Here is a 12,878-nt window from a genome sequence, read left to right on the forward strand (position 1 = left end):
AGAGAGTCTTACTTTACGTACAGTAAGGCAAGGACTGAGAACACTGCATGGTGAATCAGTAACAGTTAAAGTCTCCTCTGCTAGTCAACCATCCAAAACATTTACCATCGAGAGAGCCTTCACAGCAGATGACCTGGGTTTGGCTCCACACTCATACCCAGTGAAAGCACTGCAGCAGAAGTATAGACATTTGAGAAAGCTTCCTTTGCAGTCATTTACCAATGCCCAGCTCATTCTGATTGGATCAGACTGTCCCCACCTAGTGACCCCCATCCAACCTGTGCGGCTGGGCCCACCTGGCGGTCCAGCTGCAGTCAAGACTGGTTGGGTATTACAAGGACCAGTTCCTCCCTCGACACTCTCAATCACAACAATGCCTCTTCCTTTCAGCTACCTCACCTAAATCAGACCTGTTAAGTCAAGTAGAAAGACTCTGGCAACTTGACATTATGCCGCAGAAGTGAGAAGCTAGTGACACGGTCACGGAGGGAAGAGCAAGCTATGAAGCTCCTGGAGGCAAAAACCAGACTGGATATTGAAGGTGTAAACCGATATGCAACTCCCCTTCTGCGTGTCAGTGATATGCCTACCCTCCAAGTACCACCTTCGGTAGTACTCCCCAGTCTACGTGGCACAGAGAAGCGCCTCAATCGAGATCCAGTGAAGGCTAAAGCTTATCAAGCAGAGATCACCAAGTTAGTAGCGGCCGGCTATGTGAGAGAAGTAAGTGAAGAGGAGATGAAGGCCTCTAGAGAATCGTGGTTCATCCCCCATCACATGGTGACACATAACGGTAAGAACCGTGTGGTTTTAATTGCTCATTCACTTACAGAGACCAGAACCTCAATGAGCTGCTGTTGCCAGGCCCAAACCTGGGGGCTTCTCTCCTTGGTGTGCTATTACGCTTCAGAGAACACTCCATTGCAGTTAGCAGCGACATCAAAGGAATGTTCCACCAGGTGAGACTGCTGCCAGAAGATCAACCACTGCTACGTTTTATCTGGCGTGATCTGCAAAGAGACACCTCTCCCAAAGTGTATGAATGGCAGGTGCTCCCGTTCGGAACAACATGTCCCCTTGCTGTGCCATCTCGCACTCCAGAGACATGTCCATGATCACAGCCACCAGGGAGAGGATGTTTGTGACGCCATTCAGAAGAACTTCTATGTTGATAATTGGTTACAAAGCTTTTCTTCTTCAGATGTGGCTAAAGAGGTGATGGAGAAATTACGGTCACTATTATCAGAAGCAGGGTTTGAGCTCAGGCAATGGGCCAGCAACACCCCAGATCTTATTGGCCATCTACCGAAGGAATTAAGATCAGAGAACAGTGAACAGTGGCTGAATCAAACTGATGTGGACCCTCAAGAACCAGCTCTAGGCTTGAGGTGGATGTGCTACTCTGACACTCTGCAGTATAAATGTAGGCCCTTAAACAGTAATCCACCTACTATGAGGAACATTTATCGGGTTCTGGCAAGTCAGTACGACCCACTAGGCTTTTTGGTCCCTTTCACGACAAGGGCTAAAGTACTAGTCCAGCGGTTATGGGACAGAAAGCGCGAGTGGGATGATCCGCTGTTACCAAGTGATTTGCTTTCTGCATGGAGAGAATGGGAGGAGGAGCTGCAAAATCTGGATAATATAAGTTTGCAGCGTTGCTATGTAAGCCCTGAGCTGGACAAATCTGACAGTCAGCATGAGGTTCACATCTTTTGTGATGCATCACAACAGGCATACGGAAGTGTTGCATATCTACGGACAGAAGATGCTGCTGGAAAGGTGGAAGTTGCCTTCCTGACCGCACGTTCCAGAGTGGCTCCTAAGCGCCAGCTGTCCATGCCACGTCTGGAACTATGTGCAGCCTTGACTGGAGCTCAGCTCGCCAGCCTGTTGACCAAAGAGCTCACCCTACCATTATTCAAAGTGGTGTTGTGGACAGACTCCACCACCGTCCTAACATGGATTCAGTCAGATTCCTGCCACTACAAGGTATTCGTAGGAACCCGAATAGCTGAAATCCAAGAACTGACAGATCGTTGGGCTTGGCAGTATGTGACAACATCTGACAACCCTGCAGATGATCTAACTAGAGGCAAAAGACTGCGAGACCTCACATGTCAGTCCCGGTGGGCATGTGGACCATCATTTCTGCAGTTACCGCAGGGCCAGTGGCCAGAGCACCCGATTACACCATGCACCAACTTCGCTGAGGAGCAGCGTAGATCAGCCACTTGCTTGGTTGTAACCTCTGAACCCTGTCCGCTCCCAGATGCCCAGAAATTTACCAGTTTTAATGACCTCTTAAAGGAAACTGCCAAATGTCTTCAGGGGTCAACTGGTGACAATCTCACAGCAGAGAACTACAAAGAGGCTGAACTTACTCTCCTGAAATCTGCTCAAAGAGACAGTTTCCCAGATGAGATCCAGTGGTTGACCACTGGGAAACCAGTTCATTCGTCCAGTCGTTTAGTCACCCTGGCACCAGAATATGACAAATCACTCCAACTCATCAGAGTAGGTGGCAGACTTAGACGTTGTAAAGATTTGGAACTTGCTTTGACTCATCCAGTAGTCATGGACCTGAAACATCCTGTCACTAAACTACTCATCCGACAGGCTGACAGAGATTTAAAGCACCCAGGAGCAGAGAGATTGTTTGCCGAGTTGAGAAGGAAATACTGGATTCTTAGGGGCCGTGAAGCCATAAGGAGTGAACAGCGCAATTGCCCAGAGTGCCAGAAATGGAGAGCTCAACCTGTCAATCCAAAGATGGCAGACCTTCCCATTGCACGCCTTCGATTGAATCAGCCAGCCTTCTTTTCAACGGGAATTGACTGTTTTGGTCCGATGCAAGTGAAGGTTGGTCGGCGAATTGAAAAACGCTGGGGCCTGCTCTTCAAATGTTTGACAACTCGTGCCATTCATATTGAGGTGCTGTCTGGCCTCAGTTCTGACTCCTTTCTCATGGCCTTAAGAAGATTTGTCTCTCGTCGTGGTAAACCAACTGAGATACTCTGCGACCAAGGAACTAATTTTCGCGGAGGAGAGAAAGAGCTGCAGGAATCCTTTAATGCTCTACACCCCTCCTTACAATCCCAATTAGCAGAATATCAAATCACGTTTCGATTTAATCCTCCAAGTGCTCCCCATTTTGGAGGATCCTGGGAGCGGGAAATCAGATCCATAAAGGCAGCCCTGAAATCTACAATAGGTTCGCAGGTTGTACAAGAGGAAATCTTGCAAACAGTGTTGATTGAGATTGAGGGAATACTCAACTCGAAACCTTTGGGGTACGTATCCTCAGATTTAGCTGACCCAGACCCGATTACCCCAAATTTGTTGCTGATGGGGCGGCTAGACCCTTCCCTACCCCAAGTGTTATATCACGACTCAGAGCTCATTGGCCAGCGACATTGGAGGACCTGTCAAGTGTTATCAGATCGCTTCTGGACACAGTTCATACGCCACTACCTGCCTACATTACAGACTCGGTCGAAGTGGCTAAAGGACACTTCTCCTATCAAGTTGGGCACTGTGGTGATGATAGTGGATCCCCAACTCCCCAGAGCCTCATGGCCTATTGGAGAGATCAGCAGAGTGTTCCCGGGAGCTGATGGCTTGATCCGGTCCGCAGAGGTCAAGGTGAAAGATCGCATGTACATACGACCAGTGAGTCGCCTTATCCGACTACCTGCAGTACCAGAATCAGATGGACAGTGAACTTTAAACTGCAAACTTGTGGTTACAAGTTTGGGGGCGGCTGTTCTGAAGGCCATGTTGTAGTTCCGAGCTTCGCCACTAGGTGGCGCGGCCGTTTGTGAGTAGTATTTCTTTTTCATACCAAAACATTGTTTGAGAAGCCGTGCAGGCCAGTACGTGGTGTTTGAAGGTGGTTTTGGGATTTTGTTCGAGTGTCGTCCATATGAATGGTAGGTTGCAGTGTATTTATGTTTTAGTGGCATTATATGTGTATTTTAGTACTTCGAACATTTTCTGTTGTAAGATTTTCTTTAGAATAAGCGAAGGCTAGGCTAAGCTAATTTATATTCTAAAATGGTAAACCATATTCTGTTTAGTTGCTTTCCTTTGCTTTACTTAACTTTAATATTAATGAAACAGACATATAATATGATTATAATATGTTTGTAAATGAGCATCTGTATTCATGGTGGATTGTAATTTGTATTTATTCTTTTCTTTGTAGAACCACACACACACACACTTATGCATACGCCTTCCTTCAATCCACATCCGGCCTGTAAACCAGTTTTAACCGGCTGATTAAAGAGTCAAACCATCACCTGGCTTCATTATTGGCTCGGGGTCATCTGGGCATCTAATCGGTGCACATTCTGCGATCACCATTTTCATTCTGAACCCGAGTAGTGTAAACAACACTACAGCACAACAGGGTCTTGCAGAGCTATTAATACCTCCTGGACTTTTCACTTTATAGTTGACCTGTATTATATGTCTTTTCATTGTTAGATGATGGATTAATCAGTTTTCTGTAAAATGTTCTCTTTCTCAAAAGTTGTATTTTACACGGATACATAGAGCTGATATGCCTTGCCATAATTTTTGTCCAGGTCTGGTTTGTTGATTTGTTTTTTAAATTATTCTGTTGAACCTCAATTCAAAAGCAAAGTCTGATTTTCATTGGTTGTCAGTACATTTTCCTGCATTGTTAATTGTGTCAGTTTCAGTTTTTTTCAGTTGTTTGTGTTAATGGCTTTTTTTTTTAAGTAAAAAGTTTAGGACATTTTATGGCCAAAACTCCCCACAACTTTATGCCTGAACGTTTTGGTGTTTTTCTTGTTCACTAAAATTCTCCAACTACCTCCTTAGGACTTTCACAAGTTATCCACAATTTGACTATTTACCAAATTAGGCAACGATTAACAACAACTGGAATCATTTGGGGTCACCAAAGTAAGAGGTACAGAAATTTAATTTATTTGAAAAGCATTTATCATTTTCCTTCTGAACTTTTTTCTATTGCTCCATCATGCAAAATCCCACCCAGAAAACCCCCAATAAAACAAGAGCTGCTTTACCTCCTTTAACTCCATAGAAAGAGTTAGGATGAAAAGAGCAGTTAGAGAAAACTAGTCTTGTAAAGCTAAATGAACTGTATTAAAATTTTAATTTCATTAAACATTAATCAGAATTTAGTTTTGATATTAGCAGCCATGTCTGTCAGCAGTTTTCACTAAAATGCAGAGCTGACAGCAAAGAGCAGCAGCAGCACTATGTGATAGCCTTAATTGGGATACTGATGATTTCACTAGTTAATTCTGGGAAAGCCTGCCCACTATTGCATGGAAAGAAGAAAATATGTCAATGACTGGAAAGTCTTGTTTCACAGCAGTTTTATAAGGTCAGCACTGAGTAAAGGAGTGGAAAGTAGAACTGCACAGTTTTGGACTACACTCAAACAACAATTTTAGGCAATTTTGATTATTTTATTTTAGCTCCACTGAAAATATTGTGTAATTTCAAAATCTGAAAACTCAATCAAAGGCAGAAACCAAAAAAGCAAGAAACTTCTCTTGTTTTAAACATTTCCTCAAAGTAAGACTGTGGCATCAGACATTACGTCAATCATGTGACTTCTGTGTGCTCTCATCACCTAACAGATTCCTACAGACCTGGTGGATTTAATTTCAGTGCAAAGAGGCAGGATGGAAGGCAGCAAGAAGGGCGAGAGTAAGAGAGAGCCTGGCTGCAGAGGTCACATGAGCAGAGACCCAAGGAATGAGTTAACAGCTACTCCAGTAATGTGTCAAAGAAAAATAGCTTCAGGGCCTCAAGATACTGGAAAATACCCGGCTGGTACATCACACATAGCTGTACCTTTTTAATACTGTAATGTAGTCCTGTAGTGGTAAAATCATCTGTCTTTCTGTGAGGACCATATCACATGTCACGGTCCACTCTGAAAATCTTGTGCCACAAAGTTCAAGAGACTATAAATAATCAGCACTCGATGTAAAAACAGTATCAGCTATCTTGAGATTATCTTCTCTGTCATAAAGAAGTTTGTAAGGGCTTTTCTTCCCACGAAATCTGGGTGCAGGTCTTGATTTTGTTTTACTGAGTGGTCAGTGGTGAGTTCAGCCGTGTCATTATGGCCTGTATGTGTGTACATCTGCGCATAGATGTGAGCAGGGTGTGCCCTGGGAAGGCAGAGCTAGGGCCGAGGCGGGTTGGGTTTGTCAGACCGCAGAGCTCTGGTGCTGCTAAAACACACCTCCCACTGACAGACTCCCTCCATTACACCACTGAGGAAACGGGAGCAGGCAGTGGGAAGGACACCAAGTGTATGAGCAGCTATAATGACAGAGGCAAACTCTGGATCTCTTTTGAATAAAAGAAAGAAATCTCATCACCTTATTATGTAGACCAAGTTTATTTTAACTCGCTGTGTATTCCTCCACCTCTTGTTCAGATCCGGTTTCCCACCAACTAATGTGTCCTTGGCAGAAAGCTTCTTTTTCTTTTTTTGCCTTACTGGCATGTGTTGTGTTTCCTTTATAAATGTGGCAAATTTCATATATATATATTTTATATATGACTGAAGAGCCACTATATCCTAGTGAAAAAGCTTTTTTTTTTGGGAAAAATTTATTTGTTTTTTTCATCGGTATGTTTCCAATGAACAAATTTAGTTTTGTAATTTCAATTCATTTTATGGTTCATAAACACTAACGTTATCATTATAAGAACTGTTATACATGACTGGTCAATTTGTCACTTCTAAGGAGAAGTCGTGTGTTTGTCCTCACTTTGTATGATAGATAATTGGCTACAATATCTGTGTTTCTTTTACAAATGTCTGCAAAATGTTGTTGATATTTTGTTATGTTGAAAAAAGCACTTTAACAATTGTGGTGTTTCCATTAAATAAGATTTTTAAAATTGCAATTAAAATCAGACGTGAATAAGTTCATGAGATAAGTCATTAAAAAATATGTCACGCCATCATCCTCCTTTCACTTCCTGTTGTGTTTCTGCCAGTAGGAACATCCAGTTTTTGCTCATGTGACTTGTGTGATGCAAACAAAGTGTTTCCATTGCATTTCTACATATTATATTGGGATTTTGTGTGATGGGAAAAGGTAGTGCTTTAGAAAAGGAAAGTGGGGAAAGTGAAGATATTTGTCTGAAGTTCAGTGTTGTTTTCCAGGCCTGAAATCTCCCTTACCTCCCCAAATGTATAAACTACAAAATGAGAAGTTGAGGCAATCTTCCAAAATGTAATTATTTCACAAATCCACCCCTTTACTTTGAGACCTCTAAGCAAGATATAGCTTTAAGCACACTTAGGATTTTTAACAATATCCCAAGCTTCTTTTGGAGCACTGTTCAGTACTTCCACATCTCCAAAATAACAGCTAAGGAGTTGTGGTGGCAGCATTGTGCTGTGTGGATGCTTTTTTTAAAGAAGGTACAGGAAAGCTGGTCAAAGCTGATTCAAAGATGACTGGTGCTGAATAAATTTTAATTTTAGAAGAAAAACTATTTGAGGTTGAGGCTGAAGCTTCAATGGAATGATTCAGATCAAAGTATATTTACGTATTTAAATGACCTAATCAAAACCTACACCAGCCTAGATGTTTGACAAAACCTGAAAGCTGGTGTTCCTGCACATTCTATATGAACAAAGTGAGTTTGAGCTAATTGCAAAGAAGAAAGGGCAAAATGTGGGTCTCTGTATGTAGCAAAGACATTCCCAGTAGCTTCTGCAAAGCATCAACCCATATGGACAGAATCCCAATACACAAAGCATAAACATGTTTTGAAGTCATTTTTTTTACGTTATAGCCCAACTTCTTGTTGGAATCTGAATGAGATACAATAAAGTTTATGGCTATGAAGTAACAAAAAAATAATATAGTTCAAGGGGTATGAGTACGTTTGAAATACAGCATACAGAATGAAAATGCACAGTTTCTTAATATATAACACAGATCAAAACAGAAGGAAAAGTAAAGAGAAATAAAAAAACAATAGGGAAAAAAAGTAGGATGAAGGTATAAGGATGTGTAGGATGTTGAGAGGTGATCAGGCGCAAAAGAGACAAGAGGGAGATGAAGCTGCTCTTTAATCAGTGAGGGGCCACATGGAGGCGGGCCGAGGTGCCCATTGTAATCCGATACAAGCTCACGAGCGCACGGCGTGCACGCGCGCCTAAACAGGGTGAACTGAGTGAGCAGTCCCGTTCGCTGCCACAAACCCGGAGGAGACCGGTGGGGAAGGAGCGCACTGCCGGAACCAGCCTGCCGGGAGACAAACACACAGAGGCACACGAGCTGCTGCTGCTGCTACTGCGCGTAAAGGGGAGGAGCGGAGGGAGTGGACTGAAGAGCAGAGGGCTGCAGCGGAGAGACGCACAGCTTTCAAGGAGGAGGAGAAGTGGAGACGAACCACGTTTATTTTCTCCGGAGCAGTTTTACGCACGGCAACTGGATCTGCGCCTTATGAGAAATACATTTTTCATTGGCCTGAGAAATAACTGCTGTTGGGGCTGAACATAAAAAGGGAACATTAAAAAATGAGAACCTGCCCTTTTTCAGTAGAGTTGTAAAGGAAGACTTAAAGATATGTTTGAAGACCATTTTTTGTTTTAAATTTTCGTTCTTATTTTCTTACACTCCTTTTTGTTCGGCTTGATCACCAAATTAGATTTTTGTTTCTTTTTTTATTTTAATTTGTGTGTCTCTTCTGTCCAAGACCTGCTCCAACACACGTTTTGACACTCTGTGGGACACCCTTATCCGGACTGTGCGCACCAACATGGATTTCGCTGGAATAAAACCGTGTTTGCAGTTCAAATCTTACAGACTTTATGCTTTTGTGCTGCATTAACTGCGGTTTTCTGGCGAAAAGAAGCAGTGATAATAACTCACATGAACTGTGTAAAAGAGCCAAAACCGTATTTCTTGGAGAGCTGCAACCCGGCGTTTGGATTGTGATTGTCGCCCCTGAAGGAACTGTGGGAAAAGGACGGGAAAGTTTATTACCGGAACACTTTATTTTTAATACAAACCAAATAAACCAAAAAAAGAGAGAGTGTTTTTCATTTTTCTTCTGGTTTCTCGACACCTTGACGGAAAAGATGGATTCATGTTTATGGTTGTGTGGATGTATTCTGCCGCTTCTTTTACCTTCAGCTGTAAAAGCTGACGACGGAGGTAAGTTTGACACCTTTGTCTCCCGCGTAAATCCATGTGTCTCCCTCGGATTTACTTGATGATCTAACCGCTCTTTTGAAAGGGAGTCATGAGTTAAAAGAAACAAAGCAAAACAAAAAACTCTATTGCGATCTGTGAGGCATGAGAAAATGTATGAATTGAAAGTCTGTTGTGATTAAAATTTATTTCCTACAGGCTCCAACTCATCTAAAATATAGCTTTTGTAACAGAATTGCTTAAATAGTATTGAGTACAATTAAGAGAAAAGTCGTCTATTTTTTTTTTTAGATTTTTTTTCCCTTTCTGTTCCAGTGGAAACAGTGTACACCGCTACATCATGGAGACATAGACGTAAAATCTAAACAACATCATCTGTGATCCGTTATCTGAATAACCTGTAAGCCATGATGCAGGTTTAGTGGGAATCTGGTTGTTTCCGTCCGCTGCTGCTGTCGGTGCGTCCAGGAATGGATTGTGCGCTGATCTTGAATGACATCTTCTTCCATCTAATTTTTAACTTAAAGCCCTCTTTTTAGTCGGGTTTTACAATGTCTCCAATAATAAAAACCAAATCCACCATAATATAGCCTTAGGAGCGAGTGACGCTGTCAGTGTCTACATCCTGATCAGAGTTTTACGTCCCCATTTGTGCGAACGCGACCTTATTCCTCGAAAGTTATCCCAAGAGTCTGATAACTGAACGCAACTTTCAAAACTTATTTTTCAAATCTGGAGCCACTTTATTAATTTTCACAGCCAGGTCTGCAGAGAGGTGCTGGTGAAGCTGGCTGGTTTTACTGTCTCCTGCTGGCGGGGGTCAGCTGAGCTCCGACGCTGCTTGTCTGGTCTTCAAAGCTAGTTCGACTCTTGAATTTCACTTTTTTATGCATAGTCGTTTCTGAGAGGGACAACCCAACCCCTGCTTATCATACACTTATAGTACGTGCGTGTATTTACCGTGCCTCTTCACGTGTACATCGTTTTACGCACAATGAATTTTACGCACCAGATTTCCAGCTCCGAGCAGCTTTGCTGTCCACAGTAGCCACTTGTATTAGTCGCTCTGCTTCTACAGGTGTGAACTTTTTATGCGCTTTCAAGTAATGAAAAAAATTAATTCAGCGGGGAATTAAAAAAAGAATACTGCTTCATTTGAGATTACGTATGAGTATATTTTTATCTATTTGATGATAAATTTGAGTCTTTCAAAAGGGACTCTTTATGACAACGCTTTTAGGTTCATGTATGTAACTATGGAGACACACGTCGATTATTGTAGAGAAGAACCTTTCAGTGTTTGAAGGTTTTATTAGTTTAAAGCTCTGTCAGAGGGACTTTTAAGCATTTGAAAACTTTGGCACCCTGTCTGTCAGATGTTTTTTTGTTTTTTTTAAGTTAGTCAGAATTTACAGAATCGTTTAATATGTTTAAGGTATTAAAACTAATCTGTTTTGATATAAATTTCTTATTTTCTCACCATGCTTAGATATAAACCATTTTTACAACTTATTAGCAACCGACAAGAAAAACATATATTTTCTGTTTTTCGGTAAAGGACCTGTTGTTTAGAGCCTTTCTGACTGAATTAGAGAATTAGAGATGCACAAATCCTGCTTTACTTGCAGGTTCTGATTTTAGGTTTTGTCTCATGCCGATGCCCGATTTGGCGCGATTCAGATTTTGTCTTTTAAATACTATAGCACAAAAAAATTACAAATACAAATACTACACAATAGGGTTTTGAATCCGACTAGAGGGGGGTGGGAGGGGGGGACTTTCTAGGTAGTTTGTGACACTTATTACTCAGCATGCTTTTGACTGAGTTTGTGCTTGTTTTGGATACATTTAATAAATAGGGTGGGAAAAAATGATTTCTCGTCAGATGCCGATCATAAAGGTAACAATGGCCGATTTCTAGCACACTGACTGCATCTGGAAACAGAGTTTCTGCTGACATTAGATGAAACTTTTCCCTGAAGCTTCCCTCTAGCTCTCCCCCCGTGGCATTCAGTTGAGCATCCAGATCTTCTGCAGGATGAAGCTTCCTCAGCACCAAACTTTTAAAGTTGCCTTTCCTTTGCTGTTTCCCGAGAGATGAGCGAGGAAGGCACAGAAAGACGTAGAAGTGTATGTTTTATATATATTTATATGTAAATATAAAGCAAGAGTCAGGAGGAGATGGAAGTACAGAAAAGAGGAAGTAAGAGACGGAAACAGATACGGGGAAGCAGCAGTAAAGATGCGATCCTAACGGAAGAGAGATTTTCAGCCTCGCTGTTTGATCCTGTTTCTTCATTCCGTTTGATCGCAGCTGCGCCTGGAAGGGAGATAAACGGACATAATTGGCCACTCAAGACCAGCTGTCTGCCTCTATAGTGTCTCCACTGAAATATGCTGGATGATGAAACAGGATCACCGCCATACACAGTGTTAGAAGTGCTCCAGCAAATTGCCCACAGGTAGAACTCAGGCTTGAATTATGTTATTAATATAATTGATATGATTGCTCCCACCCAACTTAGGGCCATTTTATAAGTCTAAAGTGGACGGGGAGCAAGCAACTCCACATACATACATGAGCTCTTATATTGCAAATTGGATGTTCCATCTGTTTTGAGTTGTTTTCTTCTTGCTTTGTAAAATACCCAAGCAATTATTTACTGCCGCTTAGGCTTAAGGAAAACCTGTATGATCAGTGTTTAATATGACCTCAAGGTTTAAACCTACTTGTGGGTTCAGTTTGTTATAATTAATTATTACATCAGGCTGAGTCAGAGGGTTCTGTAAGCCATCAATAAAACAAATTATCCATTCCACTTGTTCGCCTAATGAGCTTTTGCCCATTTTATCGCCCTGCCACAAACATACAATGTTTTTCCAAAGACACCCTTTATGTAATTTGCCATTTTACATATGCCAACTGAAGTGACATTTAGTGGGTTTTTTAAGTCTTCCAGTGCCAAACTGGTGTTATTGCTCGATTTGGGCTTGGATTTGTCTTTGTTCTTTGCTGTGGTTCGTCTGGTTTGGGGTTATTTTTGTGTTTTATTCTGATTATTATCATAATTAACCAATGTTGTTGTCTTTTTAACTCATCTCTTCTCACAGCTTCTGAGAATTCAATATAACACACCTGACTATGGTCCAACTGATGGCCTCCCCAGCATTTAAAAATCCCTTTTTTTCAGTCAGTACTTTGCCAGTTCTCTGTTCTGTTACAATGCATCCTGTTCCTCTTTGTTTCTCACGGTTTTGATCTCTTCTTTGTGTTGTTCACATGTGCTAGTAAATTTGCTTTATTTTGTCATTCCCCTAAAGTTTCCCAACTGGAATGATTCATGACAAGTAGCATATAATTGTGAAGTGGAATGAAAAGGATGGTTTATAAAACTATGCAAAACAATCTCTCTTTTTTTGGATACCAATTTTGCACATCTAAAGACTGAGATTTCAAAATTATCTTTGGAAATAAAAACAAGCACAATTAGTGTGCATAAACAGCAGTGGGCCTTTTGAATGCATGACTAGTTTCAGATGTTTTGCACCCTAACAAGATTGCTTTAACCTGATTTAGCTCTGTCCAACTTCCAGTAAATTTTAACCAATTTCTGTGCACCTACTGCCTGATGCTGCCACCACTATGTGCCAAAGCATACTTGTACAATGTCAGTTTAGATG

At 41.6% G+C, this 12,878-nt stretch overlaps 1 protein-coding gene across 2 annotated transcripts in view; it reads left to right on the top strand.

Annotated features, from left to right (window-relative positions):
- Positions 1 to 8,235: 8,235 nt before the first annotated feature.
- LOC122839624 (neuropilin-2-like) overlaps positions 8,236 to 12,878 on the top strand; it is a 116,585-nt gene continuing 111,942 nt past the window's right edge. The window contains exon 1 of one of the 2 annotated variants that reach the window (XM_044131400.1): positions 8,236 to 9,200. In XM_044131400.1, coding sequence (XP_043987335.1) covers positions 8,855 to 9,200 — 346 coding nt within the window. In that variant the 5' untranslated portion in view covers positions 8,236 to 8,854. The remainder of the gene's footprint in view (positions 9,201 to 12,878) is intronic. The other variant, XM_044131401.1, reaches the window with a different exon arrangement.

The sequence above is a fragment of the Gambusia affinis genome, linkage group LG11, assembly GCF_019740435.1.
Source record: "Gambusia affinis linkage group LG11, SWU_Gaff_1.0, whole genome shotgun sequence".
In the NCBI taxonomy this organism is placed as follows: Eukaryota; Metazoa; Chordata; class Actinopteri; order Cyprinodontiformes; family Poeciliidae; genus Gambusia; species Gambusia affinis.